Here is a 27,719-nt window from a genome sequence, read left to right on the forward strand (position 1 = left end):
TGTGCTGTGTTGTGCTGCTGTGTGCCGTGTTGTGCTGCTGTGTACTGTGTTGTGCTGTTGTGTGCTGTGTTGTGCTGCTGTGTGCTGTGTTGTGCTGCTGTGTGCTGTGTTGTGCTGTTGTGTGCTGTGTAGTGCTGTTGTGTGCTGTGTTGTGCTGCTGTGTAGTCCTGATATGTGCTGTGTTGTGCTGTTGTGTGCTGTGTTGTGTTGCTGTGTGCTGTATATTGCTGCTGTGTGTTGTGCTGCTGTGTGCTGTGCTGTGCTGCTGTGTGCTGTGCTGCTGTGTGATGTGCTGTGTGCCGTGCTGTGCTGCTGTGTGCTGTGCTGCTGTGCTGTGCTGCTCTGTACTGTGCTGCTGTGTGCTGTGCTGTGTGCTGTGCTGTGCTGCTGTGTGCTGTGTGCTGTGCTGTGCTGCTGTGTGCTGTGCTGCTGTGTGCTGTGTTGTGTGCTGTGCTGTGCTGCTGTGTGCTGTGCTGCTGTGTGCTGTGCTGTGTGCTGTGCTACTGTGTGCTGTGTTGTGCTGGTTTATGTTGCTTATGAAACAGATGGTGTTTTATTATTACATGTGTATTATTATCTTCTGGTTTTCATATCTTTATTAATGCCAAACCCGACATATTATAAATATATTTCGTTATATTGTCCACAGATATAGATATATTGCAATGGCAGGAATGAATGTTAAATGCAAGTATTCAGAGGACTACACTAATTTAGACTTCACTTATCAAGAAAAAGATGACATGGAATTACCACAGTGTGTTATTTGTTTCAAAGTTTTGGGGAATGATTCACTGAAGCCAGCTAAGCTTATACTCCATCTCGAAAAGTGCCACACCAATCTGTTGCTAAAGGATAAAGATAATTTCGAGCGGCAATTATCATTTTTCAAGCAGCAGCGCCTTGACGCGGCAGGTACATTCTATGAAAATACCACCAATGCAGTACGCGCTTCCTACATTGTCACAAAGTCGCACAGACCAAGAAGCCTCATACGACTGTAGAGAAACTTGTGCTACCCTGTGCAAAAGAAATGGTGAAGCTTGTTGTTGGCGATGACGCAACATGGAAGCTGAATGATACATCAGTTTGTAATGACACAGTGTTGAGACGATTAAATGAGATCTCACAAAACGTCAGTGAACAAGTTGTGGATGAAATAAAGAAATCTCCATTGTTTGCCATACAGTTGGATGAATCATCTGATGTCTTACTGCCTTCTTAACTGTTAGTATTTGCATGATACATGGCTGAGGAAGACTTCAAAAACGAGTTTCTCTTTTGTAAGACTCTTGATACCACCACAAGGGCTCAGGATGTGTTAGAAATTATTAACAATTTCTATGAAGTAAATGATTGGATTGGGTAAATTTGGTGGATGTTACCAATGATGGCGCACCTGCGATGCTAGGCTCAAGATCAAGATTTCAAGTGTTGGTGAAACAGCGTGTTTCATTGGTAACCGGAGTTCACTGTTTCATTCACAGAGAGGCACTGGTATCAAAAAGACTACCTGATCACCTGAACACCATTTTCAAAGGATTGGTGAAGGTGGTTAATTACATCAAATCGTCAGCAGTGAACACCAGACTGATCAGAAAATTATGCCAGGACATGGGTTCTGACTTTGAGGTGTTGCTGGTCTACACTTCTGTACGGTGGTTGTCACCAGGGAATGTAGTCAACAAAATTTTTGAACTGATAGAAGAATTTATTCTATTTCTCCAGTCTCAAGGGAAAGAGGGTTTTACAAATATGCTAGAACTGTCAGAATTAGAACTAGCATACCTTGTCGATATTTTTGGAATCTTGAACAAACTGAATCTTCAACTGAAAGGGAAAGGATCAAATCTGTTCTCTCACCAAGGAATCATCAAGGCTTTTCTTGAAAAATTAGAACTCTGGATCGGAAGAGTCGATGGTAAAAATTTAGTTCAATTTTCATGCATGGATGCCATGCTAGGGGAAAAGGAAGCAATTCAGGTGCATATTCTCGAACATTTACAAAAGCTGCGGGATAAATTTCAGCGATACTTTCCGGAAGTAGACATGACAAGGGATGGGTTTTCTATCATCAGGAATCCCTTCGTAACAAATGTTCATGGTGTTCCAGAGGCTATGCAGGAGGAGTTCTTGGACCTGCAAAATGATTTGGCAGCTAAAGATGTGTACCAGCGGTCTACCATGGAAAAATTTTGGGCCAGTATGATTGTTACTTACCCAAATCTGTAAACACATGCAGTCAGATTTCTTTTGCCATTTACATCAACTTACATGTGTGAGAGTGGATTTTCATGTTTGTTGCAAAGTTCAAACAGAGGAATCGGCTTGCGGTTGAAAGCAATATTCGTTGTGCAATATCAAGTACCACTCCTAACATCGAAAATCTCTTCAGTGAGAAGAGAATCGAAAAGTCTGGTTGCAAGGAAAAGTCTGAGGGCCGTAAGGTGGGAATTGCAGTAATGTACAACCTGCCACAGACCTGCAGGAGGCCAAGAGAAGAATACGACGAGAGCAAGAGAGCAATGGTCAACACACTAGCCGAGGTGGACAGAAGAGCTCACATGGGTGATTTCAATCACAAGGAGATTGACTGGGAATACCTCGAGCCCATGGGAGTCCCGAAACATGGAGAGCCAAGATGATGGATGTGCTACTGGAAAATCTCATGCAACAACATGTTAGAGACACTACCAGAGAGAGAGGTGAGGATGACCCAGCAAGACTGTACCTTGTATTCCCCTTGAGTAGTTCGAACATCAAGGATATCATGTATGAAAGGCCCCTAGGAGCTAGTGATCATGTGGTTCTGTGCTTTGACTACATAGTTGAGCTTCAAGTGGAGAGAGTAGCAGGAATAGGATGGGAAAAACCAAACTACAAAAAGGGGGACTACATGGGCATGAGGAACTTCCTGCAAGACGTTCAGTGGGAGAGAGAAGTGGCAGGAAAACCAGTAAAAGAAATGATGGACTATGTGACAACAAAATGCTAGGAGGCAGAGGAGAGATTTGTTCCCAAGGGAAACAGAAATAATGGGAAGACCAGAACGAGGCCTTAGTTCACCCAATGGTGTAGGGAGGCAAAAACTAGGTGTACTAGAGAATGAAAAAGGAAGACAAAGGACACAGGAAAATAAAAAGATCAGCCGAAGAGCCAGAAACGAATATGCACAGATAAGAAGGGAGGCTCAGCGACAATACAAAAATGATATAGCATCGAAAGTCAACTCTGACCCGAAGCTGTTGTAAAGCTACATCAGGAGGAAAACAACAGTCAAGGACCAGGCAGTCAGACTGAGGAAGGATGGTGGGGAGTTCACAAGAAATGACCAAGAGGTATGTGAGGAGCTCAACACGAGATTTAAAGAAGTATTTACAGTGGAAACCGGTAGGACTCCAGGAAATCAGAGCAGGGGGGAACACCAACAAGTGCTGGATGAGGTACACATAACCGAACAGGAGGTGAAGAAGCTGCTATGTAAACTTGATATCTCAAAGGCAGTGGGACCAGACAACATCTCTCTGTGGGTCCTTAGAGAGGGAGCAGAGATGCTGTGGGCCACTAACAAAGATCTTCAACACATCCATTGAAACTGGGCAGCTCCCTGAGGTATGTAAGATGGCAAATGTAGGCCCAGTTTTTAAAAAAGGAGACAGACACGAGGCATTAAAGTACAGACATGTGTCACTAACGTGTATAGTATGCAAAGTCATGGAGAAGATCATCAGGAGGAGAGTGGTGGAGCACCTGGAAAGAAACAAGTGTATAATCGACAACCACCACTGTTTCAGGGAAGAAAAATCATGTGTCATAAACCTTTGGAGTTTTATGACAAGGTGACAGAAGTAAGGCAAGAGAGAGAGGGGTGGATAGACTGCATTTTTTTGGACTGCAAGAAGGCCTTCGACACAATTCCTCACAAGTGGTTACTGCAAAACCTAGAGGAGCAGGCATATTAACAGGAAAGGCACTGCAATGGATCAGAGAATACCTGACAGGGAGGCAACAACGAGTCATGGTACATGACGAGGTGTCACAGTGGGCGCCTGTGACAAGCGGGGTTCCACAGGGGTCAGTCCTGGGACCTGTGCTGTTTTTGGTATATGTGAATGACATAACGGAAGGGATAGACTCAGAAGTGTCCTTGTTTGCAGATGATGTAAAGATTATGAGGAGAATCAAATCGGTTGAGGATCACACGGAACTACAAAGAGACCTAGACAGGCTACAAGCCTGGTCCAGCAACTGGCTCCTTGAATTTAACCCTGCCAAATGCAAAGTCATGAAGATCGGGGAATGGCAACGAAGACCGCAGACACAGTACAGTCCAGGTGGCCAAAGACTGCAAACCTCACTCAAGGAAAAATATTTTGGGGTGAGTATAACACCGAGCACATCTCCTGAGGCGCACATCAATCAGATAATTGCTGCAGCGTACAAACGTCTGGCAAACCTACGGATAGCGTTCCGATACCTCAGTAAGGACTCGTTCAAGATTCTGTATACCATTTACGTCAGGCCCATACTGGAGTATGCAGCACCAGTTTGGAATCCACACCTGGTCAAGCACGTCAAGAAATTAGAGAAAGTGCAAAGGTTTGCAACACGACTAGTTCCAGAGTTAAGAGGATTGTCATACGAAGAAAGGTTATGGGAAATTGGCCTGACGGCAGCGGAGGACAGGAGGGTCAGGGGAGACATGATAGCGACATATAAAATACTCCGCAGAATAGACAAGGTGGTCAAAGACGGGATGTTCCAGAGATGGGGCACAGAAACAAGAGGTCACAATTGGAAGTTGAGGACTCAGATGAGTCAAAGGGATGTTAGAAAGTATTTCTTCAGTCATAGAGTTGTCAGGCCGTGGAATAGCCTAGAAAGTGACGTAGTGGAGGAAGGAACCATACATAGTTTTAAGGCGAGGTTTGATAAAGCTCATGGAGCAGGGAGAGAGAGAGGACCCAGTAGCAATCAGTGAAGAGGCGGGGCCAGGAGCTATGACTCGACCCCTGCAATCACAAATAGGGAAGTACAAATAGGTGAGTACACGCACACACACACACACACACACACACACACACACACACACACACACACACACACACACACACACACACACACACACACACACACACACACACACACACACCTGGTCCAACAACTGGCTTCTCGAATTCAGCCCCGCCAAATGCAAAGTCATGATTATCGGAGAAAGGCAAAGAAGACCGTAGACAGAGTATAGGCTACATTGCCAAAGACTACAAACCTCACTCAAGGAGTGAGTATAACACCGAGCACGTCTCCTGAGGCGCACATCAACCAGATAACTGCTGCAGCATATGGGCGCCTGGTAAACCTAAGAATAGCGTTCCGATATCTTAGTAAGGAATCTTTCAAGACACTGTACACCGTGTACGTCAGGCCCATACTGGAGTATGCAGCACCTGTTTGGAACCCGCACCGGGTCAAGCACGTTAAGAATTGGAGAAAGTACAAAGGTTTGCACTTTCTCTAATGAGAAAGTTCTACGAAGAAAGGTTAAAGAAAATCGGCCTGACGACACTGGAGGACAGGAGGGTTAGGGGAGACATGATAACAACATATAAAATACTGCGTGGAATAGACAAGGTGGACAGAGACAGGATGTTCCAGGGAGAGGACACAGAAACAAGGGGTCGCAATTGGAAGTTGAAGACTCAGATGAGTCAAAGGGATGTTAGGAAGTATTTCTTCAGTCATAGAGTTGTCAGGAAGTGGAACAATCTGGCGAGTGATATAGTGGAGGCAGGAACCATACATAGCTTTAAGACGAGGTATGATAAAGCTCATGGAGCAGGGAGAGAGAGGACCTAGTATCACTCAGTGAAGAGGCGAGGCCAGGAGCTGAGTCACGACCCCTGCAACCACAATTAGGTGAGTACAATTAGATGAATATGCATACTCACTCAGGAGCTCGGGCAAGAGCCAGAAGCTGTCTCGACCACTACAAAATCCAGCTTGTTGAGTGCACATTCATACTCTGGCTCATTCGCTCAATCTCTCCTCTCCTCTCTCTCTCTCTCTCTCTGTCTGTCTGTCTCTCTCTCTCTCTCTCTCTCTCTCTCTCTCTCTCTCTCTCTCTCTCTCTCTCTCTCTCTCTCTCTCTCGTTCTCTCTCTCTCTCTCGTTCTTCAAGCTCTTAAACTTGTTCTTTCATCATTCAAATAATATTATTATATATCTGAAATTCATTCATACACATCGCCACCCCAAAAACTTTCTACCACACTTCCACAACACATCTCGACAGTTCACTCTCATACCTCTGGAAATTCACTCACATTTAAAACTCGATTCCACGGTCTTCAGCTAACTCTACAACACACTCCCACGGTCCTGCAAATCACTCTCATATCCCTACAACTCGTTCCTATATCCCATATCTTACAACTCCTTACTCCTACATCCCTGCAACTCACTCTTATATCTTACGACTCATTCTTAAATTACAGAAATTAACTTCTTCATTCACGCACACATATCAAACGTTAGGAACCTGAAACCACAGTAAACTGGCAGGTGGGCATGGTAGCTTTGAGTATGATGGCGGTAAGAAGCTAATGTAATTGATTTTGGAAACACTGGCTGTCTCTAGCAAGCGTTCGTGGCTGTCACTCGGGAAAAACAGGTGTCTCAGTCTGGAGATTTGGAGCCATAGGTGCGTATGTGATGACCGGAAGAGAGAGAATAGGAAGACCACCCTATACAAATTTAATTCCATCTAATGTCTAGAAGTTTATTGGCAATGGTTATCGATACAAGGGATAATTTGCTCGATCACATGGAAACCAAAATATGTTTAAACATAATTTTTATTTTTTCCCAAAATATTTACAACTCAGTAATTCTTGATGGTGCCATTGTGAGCTATGTCATCAATAAAATGGGTTAAGTATGAAAAGAACATATTAACGACCTCCTCAGTAATGTTATTTACGTAATGGTCCAGAGACAACAACAACCGTCCTTCAAAGGTCTGGAAGACGACCAAGAAAGGACTTCCACATAACTCTGATGCCGTGGATCGAAGAAAACTGGTGATCTCCACAGGCCCATCCCCGTATTTACCAGGCAATATTTGCTTCAGATTGCCCATGTTAGTGCACGACATGTTTGTATTAACAAAGTTTCTGCATCCTAGACGAGTTAGCAAGTAATTTACTGGGTTAGTAGCAGAGATTACCAAAGAGAGTGGAGAAATACGAATAGGTGTTTTACTGACACAAAGATTGTGTTGGAGGTCGTCATGCATGCGTCTTGCTAGACTCCAGAAACTATCTTTGTTTTCTGCATCACTGCTGCAGACAACGTATTCATGTTTGGTCAAGCATGAGTGAAAACCAACAGACTCACTGTAAACACTTGGGTAGTAGCGACGCATGTTTACAGCGTTATCATAAGTGATCCTCAATGAGTCTAAAGATTCTTTTGAATATTTCTGAGCGGTGCGTAGAAGCGCTAGGTAAGCTGCGGCCACTATACTAGAGTGAACGCTAACTTTTGCTTCCTTGCAGTGACGCAAAAGCTCTTGAGTCGTCTCTGCTGAGAAGTCTTTACGCAACACATTTGTATGTGCTACCTTTGTGTTTGGCCGAGGAAAACTAATACTGTAGCATCTATCACTGAGCATACTCTTGATTGTTTTGTACGCTACAGACGAGAGAAACTTAAGGCACCAAATATAGTCCCTCATGCTGAAAAGTTCGTCAGCAATGGCTGGAATGTTATGTCGTGTGGGCGTGTTGTGGCTCCGTCCAGTCATGATGGCGTTCAGCACCTCCATAAAGTCACGGGAGATGATCATATTGGTAAGGCCGTCAATGATGATGTGATGTAAGGTGAGCACCAGGACGGCCTGGTGACGGTCACCAGCTGCCTGTGGCTGGGAAACCAAGCTCGCCCTCCACAGTGGTCCCTGAGAAATATTGTAGGGAGTTCGCATCTGCTGGTAGTATACCGACATGGCGTCGCCCGTCTCAACGCTGAAGTCTACAACAACGTTCTTCATCCGTCGTAACCATGGTCGAAACCAGCGCCAAGCAACACAGACCTGCAGAACATGTATCTTCCTGCCAAAGGATATAACCATACATCATTATTGATCCTAATTATATATATATATATATATATATATATATATATATATATATATATATATATATATATATATATATATGTATATATATATATATATATATATATATCCCACCGAGATGGGGTGGCCCAAAAGGAAAAATGAAAGTTTCTCCTTTTACATTTAGTAATATATACAGGAGAAGAGGTTACTAGCCCCTTGCTCCTGGCATTTTAGTTGCCTCCTACAACACGCATGGCTTATGGAGGAAGAATTCTGTTCCATTTCCCCATGGAGGTAAGAGAAAATAAACAACAAGAACAAGAACTAGTAAGAAAATATTAGAAAACCCAGAGGGGTGTGTATATATATGCTTGTACATGTATGTGTAGTGTGACGTAAGTGTAAGTAGAAGTAGCAAGACATACCTGAAATCTTGCATGCTTATGAGACAGAATAATGGACACCAGCAATCCTACCATCATGTAAAACTATTACAGGCTTCCGTTTTACACTCACTTGGCAGGACGGTAGTACCTCCCTGGGCAGTTGCTGTCTACCAACCTACTACCTATATATATATATATATATATATATATATATATATATATATATATATATATATATATATATATATATATATATATATATATATATATATATTTATATATATATATATATATATATATATATATATATATATATAAAAATATACATATATATATATATATATATATATATATATATATATATATATATATATATATATATATATATGTATATAAATATACATATATATATATATGTATATATATATATATATATATATATATATATATATATATATATATATATATATATATACATATATATATATATATATATATACATATATATATATATATATATATATATATATATATATATATATATATATATATATATATATATATATATATATATATACATACATATATATATATATATATATATATATATATATATATATATATATATATATATATATATATATATATATATTCCATGGGGAAGTGGAACAGAATTCTTCCTCCATAAGCCATGTGTGAAAATTTGTGTGGACTACCTCCAAGTGAGTCGCCTACCCTGGCAAACTCTGTTGACACCGAGCTCTGAGGTGGGTACCTCAGCCTCACAAGTGGCTTATAGGACAGATTTTCACAAATGATTGATGTTGCAAGAAAACTCGCCTGCATGCACGTATAAAGGACTAACTTACTTGGTGTTGCAGCATATATCCTGATCTTCAACTTCCCTAAGCTTAGCCTGAGCCCCTCTGGACTTCCCCTCAGAAACCATGCAACCGGGAGTGCATATTCAATCGTTATTAGTGGCCTGCACCTCAGAAATTCCTATATCCAAGAGGGTATGTATCCTCTAGTTCTGGGACACTATCCAGACTCTGCCTGTTGCACACTGTTGCACACCGGGCCCACAGATAAAACTCAATTCACAATCTCCCCAGACACTGGCCAGAAATCTACGAGATATAGTGGAGGTCATGTCTTACTGTATGGGCCTGATGGAGGAGGTCATCTACGGTACATTGAGGTGCCTCTACCAGATTTCCCCAGGTCTCAAATGTGAAGACACGTGGGGGCGCCGTCTGCTTATCACGGCGCATCTTGTCCAGTTGGTGTCTGTCTTAAGAAGGATGCTATTGTGTCTTTGAGACCCGCACCTCGTCATTCAAGCTAGGGCTGCCAGTTCTCCCTAGCTAACTTAACCTAGTGTTTGCCTACATTATCGGCCTATTACTACCTATGTTAAGGTCTTAGGTCTACATTATTATTATCTACAGTTGCCTCAATAATCCTAATATTAGTGTACTACCAGTAAAACTACCTACTCCTTCCCTGAAGGGTAAATCTATAAATAAATAAATGCCTACCAACAATCCCCGCCAACTAGAGAGAATGCTTTCATGTTTGGGTGGGGTATAAGGGCCATCCAGCTCAGCCGTTCCATCATGGCCATGCTGGATCTGTCCTGTGGAACTTTAGGGACCAAATAAATTTCCACATCCTCCCGCCGGCGAAGGTAGGCGCTAAGTCTAAATCAAGTTCACCTTCCGCGAGCCCCCACAGCGGACCCTGGACATGAGTGCCATCTGGCCACTCTCATCTAGCAGACTCCGGTCTAACTTCAACCATCCAGTTTCCCCTGTGTGGACCTCTGGGGGTGTAAACTTGTTGGTTCCAGTGGTCTTAGCACCCTTTGCTTTAACTTTAATGTCTTTCATATGTCTAGCCTTGACTGAGCAGCTCTGTACTTTCCCACCCAGTGGCCCACACGCCTTGGTAGCCTTTCCTCCCACTATTACGAGGTTCCCTGGATTTAAAGGCAATCTATCTCCCTCTTTAGGTACCTGTAAAAGTGTTTTCCCAAGGTGGCCGAGTGTTCGTCACTCCCTACCTGGTTCAGCTTCCCTGGCGGTTCATCGTGTATACTGGTACTCATTATCACTACTCCCCCAGCTATCATGGGGACAGCTTCTCCTCTATCTGGCATGGCAGGGAATTCAGGTGGAATCCTGCCGCCTATGATGTATCCTACTGGGGATCTGTATAAACCAATTCCTTCCTTAAACGTCCGTCGTGTAGACAGGAAGTCATCTATATGATTGGCTCCCACCAGGATACCTACATTTCTGACTGTGTCAGTGGTAATTCCCTGGTCTGCCAGCTTCACGTCAAGGTCTTTCAATCGCTTAGCTGCTGCAGCAAGACCTCTCGCTGTAATTGCCCTAGGTAATGTCTCTACCACCAAGGCTGTAATGTCTCTGCGATGTCCACTTAATTTGACTGTGACATCCACCACATCATAAGATTTGGGTGGGACCTGACTTATAGCCCCTCCCAACATCATACTAACTTTCTTTGTGGCCTTCAACTTTAATTTAGCCACCAACTTCTTTGTTATCAAGGATACTTGTGCTCCTGGGTCAAAGAATAATCGGGTTGTTTCGGACCTGTGCCCATTCACAACCTTTGCCATGACTGTAGGTAGGGCAGCACCTCCGTGATTCTCACTCGGATTAGAGACTTTACTCCCACTAATCACGCTGGCTACCATTTCAGGCTCTGACTCACTTTCTATCTCTACCTGAGAGATATCCCTACTAGTTTGGGGTTCCCTTAAATTATTGGGACATAGTGCAGTATGGTGCTTACCTTTGCAACAGACTCGACATTCACTGAGCTGGGTGCCACTCTCGCAAAGTGTTCCCCACAACACTTGAAGCAGAGTCTCAACTCCCTTAGTCTCTGTTGCCTACTACTCAGTGTTATATACTCCGAGCAACTCGTGCTAGCATGTTCGCCTTCGCAGAACACGCATATTCTGGCATGAGTGCCTCTGAGGTTCTGCTTAGAGGTTCTTACCTTAGACACTTCTTTACCATAGTACACTCCAAAGTTAGTCGTACGAGCTTTAGACTGATCTCTCGAGATCTTTGAGTGACTGCCTGGGTTTTTATGTGGCGATGGTGGTGACTCTTCTCTCACACCTATACTCAAATGAGAAACGAGATCTCCCAACCCCTCAACGATTTGTTTTATCGTGAACCTATTCGTCCGATATTTTAAGTGCAACTCATGCACTGTAGTGCTAGCCAGTTTCCTCTGAATCACCTGGCTAAGGACCCATTCTGAATCATCCTCATCATGCAAATCTCTGAAACTAGTTGTCAAGCTCATAATTTCAATACGGAACTTCTCTAGGCTTTGACGGTCATGTCGGCAAGCCTCTAGATCCAACAACCGATAAAGTATAGCTACCTTTATCTGCTCAGTGTTACCAAACATGTCTTCTAATTGGTCTTTGGCATGTTGGTAATTGGTGTCAGTAATCTGGTAGTGCAGGACCAGGTCTAAGGCTTTACCCTTGAGCTGCGACCGCAAATACTGCAACTTGACGGCATCTGACAAATCGTTCCGGTCATCTATCTGGGCTTTAAACTGATCCCAGAAAACAATGTACTCAGGGTTCCGTCAAATGTCGGTAAATTCAACTGGGGCAACCTGGGCAACATATTGACAGGTGTGTAGTTGTTTGGGGTACCTGCGGTGTTCAACACCACCCTTGGAATACTAGCCTTTAATGTACTTAACTTATCTTTGTACATATTCATCTCCTGATGACAAACTACATCATCCTTAGTGAATTCGTCCAGAGCCTGCTGAAGACTACCCTGGGATTCATTATCCTCAATAGCCTGTAGCTCATATGCTGAGAATGCTTGTTCATAGGCTTCCCATTTTTCCCCCAAACTCTTCAAGCAGTCTTGCAAATCATCGCAGTCTACGTTACTGCATTGGCAAGTAGCCTTGCACCTGTTACGCGTTCTGTTCAGATGCCCTTTGTATGCCGCTACTGATCGTTTTAATTTTGTTAACACTGAACCAGACTCTCTTGAACCGCCATCTGCCATTGTCGAAGTTTAATGAGGAGTGTAACACTAATTGTACTTTACCCAGTCCACCCCACAGCACGTCACGGTGTTAGGTAAGAATGAACGAGTCTCAAGGCTTCTCAACAAGCTTAACAATTCCCTTTGTTATATTGACTCTACTCTGACTTAAAATGTACACAGCTCTCAAATCCCAATCAAAATGTGTATCGATGTGAAAGCTTAACCTAGCACTTTCCTGTACAATGCCAGCAAATAATTACAAGACTTAACCTAGTCTCAGGTACAATTCACAAATCCCACATTAACATGAATCAAAGACAATGAAAATCACACAATAAAAAGTGCAGTATACAAATTAAAATCACTTGGTTAACACAAATAAATTCAACAAATCAACTTGTGAAACAGTAAATAAATAATGTATGTAAATAGCTTGGCCTAACTGTGCCCAGCTTACTCAGTCTGGAGTTTACCTGGAGTTTACCTGGAGAGAGTTCCGGGGGTCAACGCCCCCGCGGCCCGGTCTGTGACCAGGCCTCCTGGTGGATCAGAGCCTGATCAACCAGGCTGTTACTGCTGGCTGCACGCAAACCAACGTACGAGCCACAGCCCGGCTGATCAGGAACCGACTTTAGGTGCTTGTCCAGTGCCAGCTTGAAGACTGCCAGGGGTCTGTTGGTAATCCCCCTTATATATGTTGGGAGGCAGTTGAACAGTCTCGGGCCCCTGACACTTATTGTATGGTCTCTTAACGTGCTAGTGACACCCCTGCTTTTCATTGGGGGATGTTGCATCGTCTGCCAAGTCTTTTGCTTTCGTAGTGAGTGATTTTCGTGTGCAAGTTCGGTACTAGTCCCTCTAGGATTTTCCAGGTGTATATAATCATGTATCTCTCCCGCCTGCATTTTAGGGAATACAGGTTCAGGAACCTCAAGCGCTCCCAGTAACTGAGGTGTTTTATCTCCGTTATGTGCTCAGTGAAGGTTCTCTGTACATTTTCTAGGTCAGCAATTTCACCTGCCTTGAAAGGTGCTGTTAGTGTGCAGCAATATTCCAGCCTAGATAGAACAAGTGACCTGAAGAGTGTCATCATGGGCTTGGCATCCCTAGCATGGATGGTTGGATAAGGTAAATCCTAACCTAACTAGTGTGCTATAACTTAAACCTGGCTTTATAACTCCCTGTAAATAATAACTAGGTTAAATCTGTCCTAGCTACTATAACTGTTGTAAATATTGCACAAGCCTAGCCTAACTGTGGCTACCTTGCAAATCCACTGTAAGTAATTAACCGACAAGTCTCCTACTCTGGATTACTTGTAATCACTGTAAATAATTAAATTCACAAGCTTCTCTAGCCTACCTGGCCTGCCTGTAAATTACTGCAAAAAACAACTTCTTTGTATAGTCAGCTTGGCCTAGCTCTGTGTAACTTTGGGCCTAGGTGTGCTAACTTAACCTAACTTTGTTAAACAGGTTCCTAACTGTGGCCTAGCTATGATAGCTTAACCTAGCTATTCCACATCACGGTTTTCGAAGGACCACTTTTGTGAAAATTTGTGTGGACTGCCTCCAAGTGAGTCACATACCCTGGCAAGCTCTGTTGACACCGAGCTCTGAGGTGGGTACCTCAGCCTCACAAGTAGCTTATAGGACAGATTTTCACAAATGATTGATGTTGCAAGAAACTCGCCTGCATGCACGTACAAAGGACTAACTTACTAGGTGTTGCAGCACATATCCTGATCTTCAACTTCCCTAAGCTTAGCCTTAGCCCCTCTGGACTTCCCCTCAGAAACCACGTGCAACCGGGAGCCTTAATTCCTGCAATATTCAATTGTTATTAGTGTCCTGCCTGCACCTCAGAAATTCCTACATCCAATAGGGTATGTATCCCCTAGTATAACTATGCAGACACGGACACTAGCTTCCAGACTGCCTTGAGACACTGGTACTTACTGGGCATGCACTGTCTGTTGCACACTGGGCCCACAGATAAAACTCAATTCACAATCTCCCCAGACACTGGCCAGAAATCTACGAGATATAGTGGAGGTCTTGTCTTACTGTATGGGCCTGACAGAGGAGGTCATCTACAGTACATCGAGGTGCCTCTACCAGATTTCCCCAGGTCTCAAATGTGAAGACACGTGGGGGGGGCGCCGTCTGCTGATCACGGTGCATCTTGTCCAGTTGGTGTCTGTCTTAAGAAGGATGCTATTGTGTCTTTGAGACCCGCGCCTTGTCATTCAAGCTAGGGCTGCCAGTTCTCCCTAGCTAACTTAACCTAGTGTTTGCCTACATTATCGGCCTATTACTACCTATGTTAAGGTCTTAGGTCTACATTATTATTATCTACAGTTGCCTCAATAATCCTAATATTAGTGTACTACCAGTAAAACTACCTACTCCTTCCCTGAAGAGTAAATCTATAAATTAAATAAATGCCTACCAACAATCCACGCCAAAATAGAGAGAATGCTGTTTGTTTGGGAGGGTTTAAGGGCCAGCCAGCTCAGGCCATTCCATTACGGCCATGCTGGATCTGTCCTGTGGAACTTTAGGAACCAAATAAATTTCCACACCATGCGTGTTGTAAGAGGCGACTAAAATGCCGGGAGCAAGGGGCTAGTAACCCCTTCTCCTGTATAAATGACTAAATTTAAGAGAAACTTTCGTTTTTCTTTTTGGGCCACCCTGCCTTGGTGGGATACGGCTGGTTTGTTGAATATATATATATATATATATATATATATATATATATATATATATATATATATATATATATATATATATGTCGTGCCGAATATGTAAAACTGGTCAATTAGCAAGAACTCACTTAAAATTAAGTCCTTTCTAAAATTTTCTCTTATACGTTTAAAGATATATTTTTTTCATTAATGATAATGTAATTTTTTTTTAATTTTGCACCAAAAGAATATTAGAAAACTTACCTAACCTTATTATAACAAGAACAATTTATTTCAGCCTAACCTAACTAAATATATTTTAGATTTGTTTACAATAATTTAATACTAAACAAACACAGTGAAATACATTTTTCTCGTTAGGTTCAGAATGATTTTGGCGAAATTATTGCATACACAAATTTTCACTTGTCCTATATGGCAAGATGAGCATTGCTATTTAAGCCAAGATCGCAAGTTCTGCCTATTCGGCACGACATATATATATATATATATATATATATATATATATATATATATATATATATATATATATATATATATATATACATATATATATATATATATATACGCAAAACAACCACTCTGAGAAAATAGAGAAATTCCAAGCGCTTTCGTGACTACTCACATTATCAAGGAACTATGAAAGTAAAGCATCCAAGGAAGCTATATAAGGGGTCTGGCCAGCACCTCACTATCAGATCCCACAATGGTTAAACACCTGACGCGCGCCGACCCAACTTGGATAGGTCCTTTGCACAACTCACCAACAAACTATTCTACCCAAGAAAATTTAAAAATTATTTGTCCAGTGTATTATTAAATTCTTCCCAAATTCTATTAATTATAAAAGGATCTAATTTATATAAACCAAAGGAAATATTCATATTATTGTCAAAACTGCTTTTTATGAAACAAGATTCAATTATATTCCTGTCGACCATGGACTTGCTTGATACTACTTTCTCAACTTTTTGAAAATCAATTGGATGGTTAAAATCTCTTACATGAATAAATAGAGCATTGGAATCTTGTCCAGTTCTAATGCTATATTTATGTTGTTTTAATCTTAGTTCGAGATTTTTACCAGTTTGACCGTAATAAACCCCAATCATGTGGGTGAAAGGTTACTACAAGATTGTACTTGTAAAAGTTCATCCACATCCCTACCCCCCTTCCTCGTCCCCAAACAGGCTAGCATACATCGTGTGCTCTTGCTACGATATTGGAGTGTTTGTACACCGTGTGTATAGTGTATATAGTGTACAGTGTATATAGTATGTGCTTAGTATGCGCATGGTATGCGCTTAGCATGTGTAGTGTATAGCGGTGTGTCGTTTATAGTAGGGGACTACACAGAGCATAGTGGTATATAGTGTTAGATAAATACATGAGTAGATGTGGGTGGGTGTGAGTTGGACCTGACTAGCTTGTGCTGCTGGGTCTGGTGCAGTGCTCCATCCTTGAGTGGAGGTGACCAGACTGGTTGGGTCATTGGGCTAATCCGGAGGGGTCATTGGTCTAATCCGGGGGGGGGGACATGGACCTGCTCCACATGGGTCAGAAGGCCTGTTGCAGTGTTCCTTCTTTCTTATGTTCTTATGAAACAAACCATATCACGGGCGAGGCTAGAACCCGCGATTTGAGACTCTCTGATCACGGGTTCTACTCTCACCCGTGGTATGGTTTGTTTGCAGACGTGTCATTACGATTTCGTGAGTCATGTTGACGGCTTTGAGGGGACTTGAACTAGAGTTCGTCACGGCCACGCTAGCTGGAGATTCGTCTGTAAAAACTTGCATTTGTGGTCACAGTGGTGCCTATGCTAACCTTCCTATGGTGTAGAAATATACCTAGTTGGACGAATCTTATTGTGGCTAGCTGGCCCAGTTTACCTGGAGTTTACCTGGAGGTTATTCCGGGGATCAACGCCCCCGCGGCCCGGTCCATGACCAGGCCTCCCGGTGGATCAGGGCCTGTTCAACCAGGCTGTTACTGCTGGCCGCATGCAGTCCAACGTACGAGCCACAGCCTGGCTGATCCGTCACTGACTTTAGGTATCTGTCCAGCTCTCTCTTGAAGGCAGCCAGGGGTTTATTGGTAATTCCCCTAATGCTTGATTGGAGGCTGTTGAACAGTCTTGGGCCCCGGACACTTATGGTGTTTTCTCTTAGTGTACCAATGGCGCCCCTACTTTTAATTGGGGGTAATTTGCATCGCCTCCCCAGTCTTTTACTTTAGTAGGGAGTGATTTGTGTGTGCAGATTCGGGACCATTCCTTCCAGGATTTTCCAAGTGTAGATTATGATACACCTCTCTCTCCTGCGTTCCAACGAGTACAAGTCAAGTGCTTCCAAGCGTTCCCAGTAGTTAAGGTGCTTGACAGAACTTATAAGTGCAGCAAAGGATCTCTGTACACTCTCTAGAACTGCAGTTTCACCTGCTTTGAGTGGAGATGTTAATGTACAGCAGTATTCCAGCCTAGAGAGAATAGTGATTTGAAAAGGATCATCATTGGCTTGGCATCTCTCGTTTTGAACGTTCTCATTATCCATCCTATCATTTTCTTTGCACTTGTGACCGTGGCACTGTTGTGATCCTTGAAAGTGAGATCCTCAGACATTACTACTTCCAGGCCCCTTACATTATTTTTCCGCTCTATTGTATGGCCAGAGTTTGTAGTATACTCTGTTCTAGTTATTATCTCCTCCAGTTTTCTATAACGGAGTAGTTGGAATTTGTCCTCATTAAACATTATATTGTTTTCCGTTGCCCACTGGAAAACTTTGTTTATATCTTCCTGGAGGTTAACCGCGTCTTCAGCAGATGACAGCCTCGTACAGATCCTAGTATCATCTGCAAAGGATGATACGGTGCTGTGGTGTATATCTCTGTCTATGTGTGATATGAAGATGAGGAATAAGATGGGGGCGAGTACTGTGCCTTGTGGAACAGAGCTCAGAGCCCAGTGGCTAACGCGACGGTCTGGAGTTTTGAGACTCTGATCGCGGGTTCTATCCCCGCCCGTGGTATGGTTTGTTTGCAGTCGTGTCATTACGATTTCGTGAGTCGTGGTGTATAGTGGCGTGTCGTGGGAGGAAGTGAGTGCACCACTCCGTCAGGCCGGCCTGCCCCATCACACACCCTCCACACCTACCTCTCCTCCACCACCCACCACAAGGAGGGGAGACCCCTCTCCTCCACCACCCACCACAAGGAGGGGAGACCCCTCTCCTCCACCACCCACCACAAGGAGGGGAGACCCCTCTCCTCCACCACCCACTATAGAGACGGGATATCCCTCTCCTACCCCGCCACTACCATGAACCATATGCGGTATGTGTTATGTGCCATTTTCCCTTCATCCAGGGCTTACCACACAGTTTGAGCTATGACAGATGATTCAGCCAGCCAGCCACAAAGCCAAAGATGTGTGGAGAGTTTCGAGCACGCAACAGGGATGGCCTTATTCGTGCACACAGTGGGTGTGCGGGATCACATAGGCCCCCAGGAAAGAGCAGCATTCAAATCCACTGCTAGCAGTACCCTATCCCACAGTGGCTCGCCCATATGCAGCAGGGAAATTCACAGACCTTCTTAAGCCCGAGGCAATGTCTGTCTTGCAGTTCCTGAAAGACAAGGCAAACTGCTAACCACATCGGTCATCAAGGCAGTGCACAACCACCCAAGAACAGATAATTGTGTCCCTTTGCCCCATCATCGCAGGAATCACAGAGGTAGACCAAAGAAAAATTCCAAGGAAAACGGGATCTGCATCAATTCTTCTCACCGAGTTAACAACTTTCAACAACTGCCTGGCTGGGCGAATCCCAGAAGAAATTAAACCTTTCTTTTTTGAAGCCTCACTATGTGCCTTGAAGAAGAAGGATGGGGGAATCAGACCCATTGCTGTTGGAAACATTTCGCCGTCTCGTTGCCAAAGCAGCAATAAGAACATTCGTCTAGAAGCTACCAGTTTACTCCAGCCACACCAACTGGGCTTTGGTGTCTCTCAAGGCAGTAAAACCACAGCTCATGAAGCAAGGGCCTACATCAGGGACCTACCAGAAGACAAGGCCATAGTCAAACTTGATTTTAGAAATGCCTTTAATATGGTGAAGAGAGATGTGGTCTTGCCGGCTGTTCAGGATTGGTTCCCAAGTCTTTTTCCCTTCATTTCAGCTGGCTACAGCAAATCCTCAATTCTTTTGTTTGGCGAACATGAAATTCCCTCATAAGAGGGTGTGCAGCAGGGTGATCCACTCGCTCCACTTCTCTTCTGCTTGGCAGTAAGAGAACTAACTTCCAGCCTATGCAGCAAGCTCAACATTTGGTACCTGGATGATGGCCCTCTGGCAGGTACTGAAGAGTCCCTGTTAGAGGACCTACAACTTGTGAAGACACAGGGAGAAGACCTGGGACCCATCCTCAATCCCTCCAAGTGTGAGATCATCACAACGAACCAGGAAATAATCAATGCTGTGCGAACAATCCTTCCTGAAGTCTCTACTACCACTCCATCCTACATCCTCTTGGGAGCACCACTGGGTCCCCAGGCCATCGACACGATCCTCAAGGACAAATTGAATGACCTGAAGAGAATGGAGGAGAGAATAAGCTATCTTGATGCCCATGATGCCCTGTGTCTCCTCACAAGGTGTCTTACTATGCCAAGACTCACTTCCTGAGGTGCGCACCCTCTTTTGACAACCCAACACTCGACGAATATGACGCACACCTGAGATGAACCTTTAAGAAGGAGGTGAATCTGTCACTAGAGGATTGGCAATGGGATCAGGCAACCCTCCCAGTGCGACTGGGAGGTATGGGGGTGCGCAAAGCAACGCAGGAAGCCTTACCTGCATTTCTGTCTTCGTGTTCGACTTCCAGTGGATTAGTCAAGAAAATTGTCCCCGAACGCGCTTGGAGACACGGTAGGAGCTCAAGACCCAAAATTCACTGAAGCAGTCATGCGGTGGGACATCCTTGCAGACTCCTCCAGTAAACCAGCTCCTCTCAAAGAGCACAAACAGTCCCACTAGGACAAATCGATCATGGAAAAAATCACCAACATGATGCTCACCAACGCTTCAGGAAAGAACAAAGCTCGTTTCCTAGCGGTGAAGGCATCACACTCAGAAGATTTCCTTCTAGCTGTTCCCAATTCCTCCTTGGGCACTCGACTCGACCCACAGGCCATTCGGATTGGTGTTGCTCTTCGCATAGCCGCCCCCAGCCTCACCGAACTAGATGTATTTGCGGCAGGGAGACAACTGATTAATTCGACCTTCATGGTCTCGTGTGTCACACATCAGAAGGGAAGCCTTGCCACAGCCCATTACCCAGCCCAACGGGAACCCCAAGTACAGAGGTCTGATGGAAGTTAAAGGCATCCTGATGGAGCCACTATGCTACCCTGGAAGGATAGAAAGATTGCCTGGGACTACACCTGTGCCGCCACGTTGGCAGACACCTACTTACCATACTCCGTAGTTGAAGTGGGTGGAGCTGCCAGCCAGAGAGAGACCCAGAAGACCAGCAAATATGAAGGCCTTTCCCCTTGCTATAACTTCACCCCAATAGGGTCGGCGGCCCTTGGAGCATGGGGCAAGTGTGCTCTAAAGTTCCTCGAAGAGCTGGGTGAAAAAATCATCATAGAAACCAAGGACCACAGGGCGATATATTCCTCTTTCAGAGACTCAGTGTAGCGATCTAGAGGAAAAATGCTTGCAGCATTCTGGGCACGCGGCCCACCGCCGGGGAGCTGGACGAAGTATTTGAGGTGTATCTCTGAGTTGTTATCTATGTTGTTTTACTCCCTATTGTATTTTTGTCAATGCATCTTGTTTTTAAATAAAAGCATATATAGAATATATAGGGGGTGGTAGGAGAAAATTTTCAAACAGCTTCAGGGAGAACCTTGAGTTTCCCGTGAAACAAGTTTATTCTTTTCTCTAAGGATGAGGGTCCCCAGGACAGTTTCAGAGGTGGTACCTCCCTATATTACAGGGAGGTGTATATATATATATATATATATATATATATATATATATATATATATATATATATATATATATATATATATATATATATATATATATATATATATATATATATATATATATATATATATATATAAAATACTCATGCAAAACCTTAAAAGTTTTATACTCTAAAGCTATATCTACAAAATCTTTTTATTTCTATACAGAACAAGAGACTTATACTCACTCAGCTATTACGGAGAGAGCTTGTTTAACGTCCTCAGGTGTGATGGGCTGAGACGAGGACAGCCACAACACCTGAGCAGTGTTACCAGTGCCCAGAATCAGTGGTGTTGCTGAATGTATTTCTATGTTGCTCACTGGTCTCAACCAGCCTCCAGGTTCAGCCACTACCTTCCTGGGCTCAGTCTCCTCCTCCAAGTTACGGGAGTCATGCTGCTGGTGACTTCTGGCTGCCCAGTAGATGGCGAGACAGCGATAGGCAATCAACTGCAATCGATGTGGAGATTCAGTATAAATAAATAAATAGTTTATTTCTTTGTAAAGGTTACAATGTGTAATTACAATTTTGATTTGCTAAGTACAAAGACAGCCACTATCATGCCGAGGCATTTCGGGATAAAGTGAAATCTAGTTGCATTTGTACTTTCATTTTATGAAGAAAATAGTGTGCAAGAGAATGAGTGACATGATTATTTTTTGCAAAATTTATTCAATTGATTAATCATCATGGAATATGAATGATAGGGGTTTGACGCACAGTATACTATAGTGCCATTTTAAGTCCTTTCATTAAGTAAATTACATTTATTAGACGTGATATTTGCAGTTATACTTGAAGATCCCTCACTCCACATCACAGAGATACGAACCACGCAGAATGTAGCGTCGACTTCAGGCCCTAAGCCCACTATTCCCGCTTCTGGCAATGCCACGCCATTAAAGCCCACAGTTTTGTAAGATAAATAATATAAGCTTACTGTAAAATTTTTATATGCGTATAAAAACTTAGACCCATTATTGGCAATGACTACCGAAACCTTACACATCACTGTGGGTCAATAAATATCACGAGACTAAGCTGTGTGATAGGAAGACAAGAAACTATTCGTTAGACTGATACCAAATGTTAAAGTACTGATACCATGTTAGACTGATACCAAGTGTTAAAATAACACTTCCAGTGTTAAATATTCACTCGGATATAAATATCTTTAGTCCTTCATGTGAACTTGAGTCTGAATGGAAGAAAAGTTATAGTGAAAGAAAGTGGCATTCATAATCTAAATTTCACTAATGGAATAATCAGGAAGTTGCACTTGATTATGCACTAGAAAATGGCTAATATTCGACAAACTTTCACACGCAATAAAATAAAAAACGGATTACGGTGGGTGAGAGTGAAACAGTTGGCCTCTCACTTGTGAACTTACCAAGCATAAAAAGTTGCTGGCCAGAAAAAGCAGTAATGTGCTCGGGTTTACGTAAGTTCCGAGTAGGTAGAAATATGCGTATGTGGGGAGGCCAGCGTGGGTGGTGTCAGAGTTGAAGGTTTGTGGCGAGAGCAGAGATGCTTGATTACTGTTCTCAGACTCCATCTTCAGTGGTCAACCAGTCACTGGACAATGGGGCTTTGCAACAGCAGTAGCTAACATATATTGCACATAAACTCCTCTATAGTTGATTCGTTATTTTGTCCTGAAAATTCACAAATAGTGCGCACAATGACGCAAAGTGATATTCTTGAGCAGCTGACTTGGTAACCTATAAAAAAGAAAAAGGACATGATTTACCAACTATTTAGGATTTGTTTACATCAGTGAATTTACAATATTATAGTTGTAATCCGGTTTAAACATATTTACAGGCTAAGAGCTGTTCTTGGCTCATTTCAAAGTGCAGTCAGTACTATTAATCGAAATGAGTATTTCACTTGCTGAAACAGTTAAATACTTTCCGTCAACAGTTATTATCTCACTGTTTGTTGTAAAGTGAGCTCCTTGAGCCCCGTTCTTTACTCGCGCTTTAAATATATTAATTTTACTTCCCACCATGTAACTATCACTCAAAAAATGGCCGCAGCACACTGCTCTGTGATATATTTATAAAAATTGTGCTAGAAGATTTTTTATTGTTAATAGACGACAGTCTAGCCTTAATCTAACTAATGTTAAGTCGAGAAAATTGATTGAAAGCAACAGTGGATAACTAGGAAATGAATGAGGTATAGTGAAGCACAGTATAGGTGGTATAGTGAAGCACAGTATAGGTGGTATAGTGAAGAACAGTATAGGTGGTATAGTGAAGAACAGTATAGGTGGTATAGTGAAGCACAGTATGGGTGGTATAGTGAAGCACAGTATAGGTGGTATAGTGAAGCACAGTATAGGTGGTATAGTGAAGCACAGTATAGGTGGTATAGTGAAGCACAGTATAGGTGGTATAGTGAAGCACAGTATAGGTGGTATAGTGAAGCACAGTATAGGTGGTATAGTGAAGCACAGTATAGGTGGTATAGTGAAGCACAGTATAGGTGGTATAGTGAAGCACAGTATAGGTGGTATAGTGAAGAACAGTATAGGTGGTATAGTGAAGCACAGAATAGGTGGTATAGTGAAGCACAGTATAGGTGGTATAGTGAAGCACAGTATAGGTGGTATAGTGAAGCACAGTATGGGTGGTATAGTTTAGCACAGTGTGGGTGGTATAGTGAAGCACAGTATGGGTGGTATAGTTTAGCACAGTATGGGTGGTATAGTGAAGCACAGTATGGGTGGTATAGTGAAGAACAGTATGGGTGGTATAGTGAAGCACAGTATGGGTGGTATAGTGAAGCACAGTGTGGGTGGTATAGTGAAGCACAGTATGGGTGGTATAGTGAAGAATAGTATGGGTGGTATAGTGAAGAATAGTATGGGCTGTATAGTGAAGAACAGTATGGGTGGTATAGTGAAGCACAGTATGGGTGGTACAGTGAAGAACAGTATGGGTGGTATAGTGAAGCACAGTATGGGTGGTATAGTGAAGCACAGTATGGGTGGTATAGTGAAGCACAGTATGGGTGGTATAGTGAAGAATAGTATGGGTGGTATAGTGAAGCACAGTATGGGTGGTATAGTGAAGCACAGTATGGGTGGTATAGTGAAGCACAGTATGGGTGGTATAGTGAAGCACAGTATGGGTGGTATAGTGAAGAATAGTATGGGTGGTATAGTGAAGCACAGTATGGGTGGTATAGTGAAGAATAGTATGGGCTGTATAGTGAAGAACAGTATGGGTGGTATAGTGAAGCACAGTATAGGTGGTATAGTGAAGCACAGTATGGGTGGTATAGTGAAGCACAGTATGGGTGGTATAGTGAAGAGCAGTATGGGTGGTATAGTGAAGCACAGTATAGGTGGTATTGTTTAGCTCAGTATGGGTGTTATAGTGAAGCACAGTATGGGTGGTATAGTGAAGAATAGTATGGGCTGTATAGTGAAGCACAGTATGGGTGGTATAGTGAAGCACAGTATGGGTGGTATAGTGAAGCACAGTATGGGTGGTATAGTGAAGAATAGTATGGGCTGTATAGTGAAGCACAGTATGGGTAGTATAGTGAAAAACAGTATGGGTGGTATAGTGAAGCACAGTATAGGTGGTATAGTGAAGCACAGTGTAGGTGGTATAGTGAAGCACAGTATGGGTGGTATAGTGAAGCACAGTATGGGTGGTATAGTGAAACACAGTATAGGTGGTATAGTGAAGCACAGTATGGGTGGTATAGTGAAACACAGTATAGGTGGTATAGTGAAGCACAGTATAGGTGGTACAGTGAAGCACAGTATATGTGGTATAGTGAAGAACAGTATGGGTGGTATAGTGAAGCACAGTATAGGTGGTATAGTGAAGCACAGTATGGGTGGTATGGTGAAGCACAGTATAGGTGGTATAGTGAAGCACAGTATGGGTGGTATAGTGAAACAGTATAGGTGGTATAGTGAAGCACAGTATGGGTGGTATAGTGAAACACAGTATAGGTGGTATAGTGAAGCACAGTATGGGTGGTATAGTGAAGCACAGTATAGGTGGTATATTGAAGCACAGTATAGGTGGTATAGTGAAGCACAGTATGGGTGGTATAATGAAGCACAGTATGGGTGGTATAGTGAAGCACAGTATGGGTGGTATGGTGAAGCACAGTATAGGTGGTATGGTGAAGCACAGTATGGGTGGTATAATGAAGCACAGTATGGGTGGTATAATGAAGCACAGTATGGGTGGTATAATGAAGCACAGTATGGGTGGTACAGTGAAGCACAATATGGGCGATATAGTGAAGCACAGTACTGGCGGTATAGTGAAGCACGGCTCCCCAACTGATAGGACAAAAGTTCGATCTCTGGTCTTGATGTGTAAGCAGATCTCACACACACAGTCCTCTGTCACTTGGCAGTAAATATGTTTGAAAGTAAGCCACGGTGCCTGGCTTTGTTGGCTTATGTGTGATGAATGATTTGAAAAACCGACAAGTTAAAGATTGAGACACTTATGCAGCATATGGGAATCTTTATTCAGGAAACTTTTCGCCACACAGTGGCTTCATCAGTCCAATACCTCATACTCCTCCTCTCCTTACGCCTTCCTCTTTGTATTGGACTGATGAAGCCACTGTGTGGCGAAACGTTTCCTGAATAAAGATTCCCATATGCTGCATAAGTGTCTCAATCTTCAATTTGTTGGCTTACCTTGGGTTAATCCTGCATGACTGAGGAAGGGGTGGCTTGGTACAAATGGAAGTCTCTTGATCCAGAATGTTGGAGTTTGTCTTCAATTCCTAGGACCAAACCTGATTACCTCAGTTTCTCAGGTATCATTGAACCCCCTGTGAGTTTAGCGCTTCCCCTTGAATTGTAGATGAATGGTTCAGAGAACCGACATGTTGATAAATTAGACACATGTGCAACTCTTGGGTATCTTTATTGACGAAACGTTTCGCCACACAGTGGCTTCATCAGTCCATACATAGGAGAAACTTGAAGAACAGGAGGAGAATGAGGTAATCAGTCCCTCAACCTTGAGTCGATGTGTTCAGTCCATCAACATTGAACAAATGTCACACTACCTATGACTGCTACACCTCTCCTGCCATACGGTTTATAAGCTGCTTCTCCGCTCATATGCCGTATTCTACTCAAGATTGATGGACTGACCACATCGACTTAAGGTTGAGGGACTGATTACCTCATTCTCCTCCTGTTCTTCAAGATTCTCCTACATATGGACTGATGAAGCCACTGTGTGGCGAAACGTTTCCTCAATAAAGATACCCAAGAGTTGCACATGTGTCTAATTTATCAACATGTCGGTTCTCTGAACCATTCATCTACAAATATATACTACATATAAAAATAGTTTACCACCAATGAAGTTTCAGAGGCAGAGGTCCTGTTAGTGGTGCTGTCTTGACCAAAGCTGCGTTACTACTGAAATACTCGTGTCGTGTGCTCACTCATTTATATGCCATATACAGTCTATAAAAAAGATTTTACTGCGCGTGTATCGCATTAAAAAATGATGACTGACCTTTTCTTTGTGCAAAGTAAAAGGACACAAGTGCAACTAATGTGACATTTTATTGTGGCAACGTTTCGCTCTTGAGGAGCTTTGTCAAGCCGATACAAACAGTATATGTAGATGAATGGTTCAGAGAACCGACATGTTGATAAATTAGACAATATTGTTTCAGACTTCGGAACAATGCTCTTCTCCAGATTGAGGGACTGACCACCTCAAAACTTTAAGGGTGATGGACTGATTACATCGTCTTCAAGTCTCTTCTGCTTCTATCAATTTTTCTGTACTCGACTGAAGAAGCCTACTGTGTAGGCGAAACGTTTCAAAATAAAGATACCTAACTGTTGCATATGTGTCTTACCTAACAACCTGTCGGTATTTTATACCATTTTAATGTTCACCGACAAGTTGGTTTAGAAAGACACGTAAGCAAACACTATAACATATTTATTAGAAAACGTTTCGGTCCTGGGACCTTGATCAAGGTCCCAGAACCGAAACGTTTTCTAATAAATATGTTATAGTGTTTGCTTACGTGTCTTTCTAAACCAAGGCTTTAAGTCTATCTTCATACGGGAGGTTCCTTACACAGTAAATCATTTTAGTCATTCTTCTCTGTATGTTGTCTAATGAGTCTATGTCCATCCTGTAGTAAGGGGACCAAAACTGAGCAGCATAATCTAAATGAGGCCCCACTAGTGATGTATAGAGCTGTAAAATAACTTTTGGACTTCTGTTACTTATACTTCTTGAGATAAATCCAAACTTATAAGTTAAATAATGTAGAACTTAGCCATACATATTGCGAAAAGGACTTGGGGGTTATGGTAAGCAGCAACCTTAAACCAAGACAGCAATGAAGATTGAGACACTTATGCAACAT

General features: G+C 42.8%; 1 protein-coding gene across 4 annotated transcripts; it reads right to left on the reverse strand.

Moving 5' to 3' along the window:
• Nucleotides 1–6,763: 6,763 nt before the first annotated feature.
• On the reverse strand, nt 6,764–26,764 carry LOC128691569 (uncharacterized). 4 transcript variants are annotated; one of them, XM_070088724.1, is made up of 5 exons: nt 26,680–26,741; nt 26,008–26,164; nt 22,714–23,044; nt 21,507–21,769; nt 6,764–8,110 (listed from the first exon to the last, which is right to left on the reverse strand). In XM_070088724.1, exons 3-5 carry the CDS (start codon nt 22,876–22,878, stop codon nt 6,880–6,882), a joined length of 1,659 nt encoding a protein of 552 aa, XP_069944825.1. In that variant the 5' UTR covers nt 22,879–23,044; nt 26,008–26,164; nt 26,680–26,741; the 3' UTR covers nt 6,764–6,879. The 4 variants fall into 4 exon arrangements, with proteins under 4 accessions (XP_069944825.1, XP_069944828.1, XP_069944826.1 ...); XM_070088727.1 differs by having other exon boundaries at nt 26,008–26,096; nt 26,680–26,739; XM_070088725.1 differs by having other exon boundaries at nt 26,008–26,144; nt 26,680–26,714.
• Between the last annotated feature and the right edge of the window lie 955 nt (nt 26,765–27,719).

This window comes from Cherax quadricarinatus, chromosome 26 (genome assembly GCF_038502225.1).
Source record: "Cherax quadricarinatus isolate ZL_2023a chromosome 26, ASM3850222v1, whole genome shotgun sequence".
Classification (NCBI taxonomy): Eukaryota; Metazoa; Arthropoda; class Malacostraca; order Decapoda; family Parastacidae; genus Cherax; species Cherax quadricarinatus.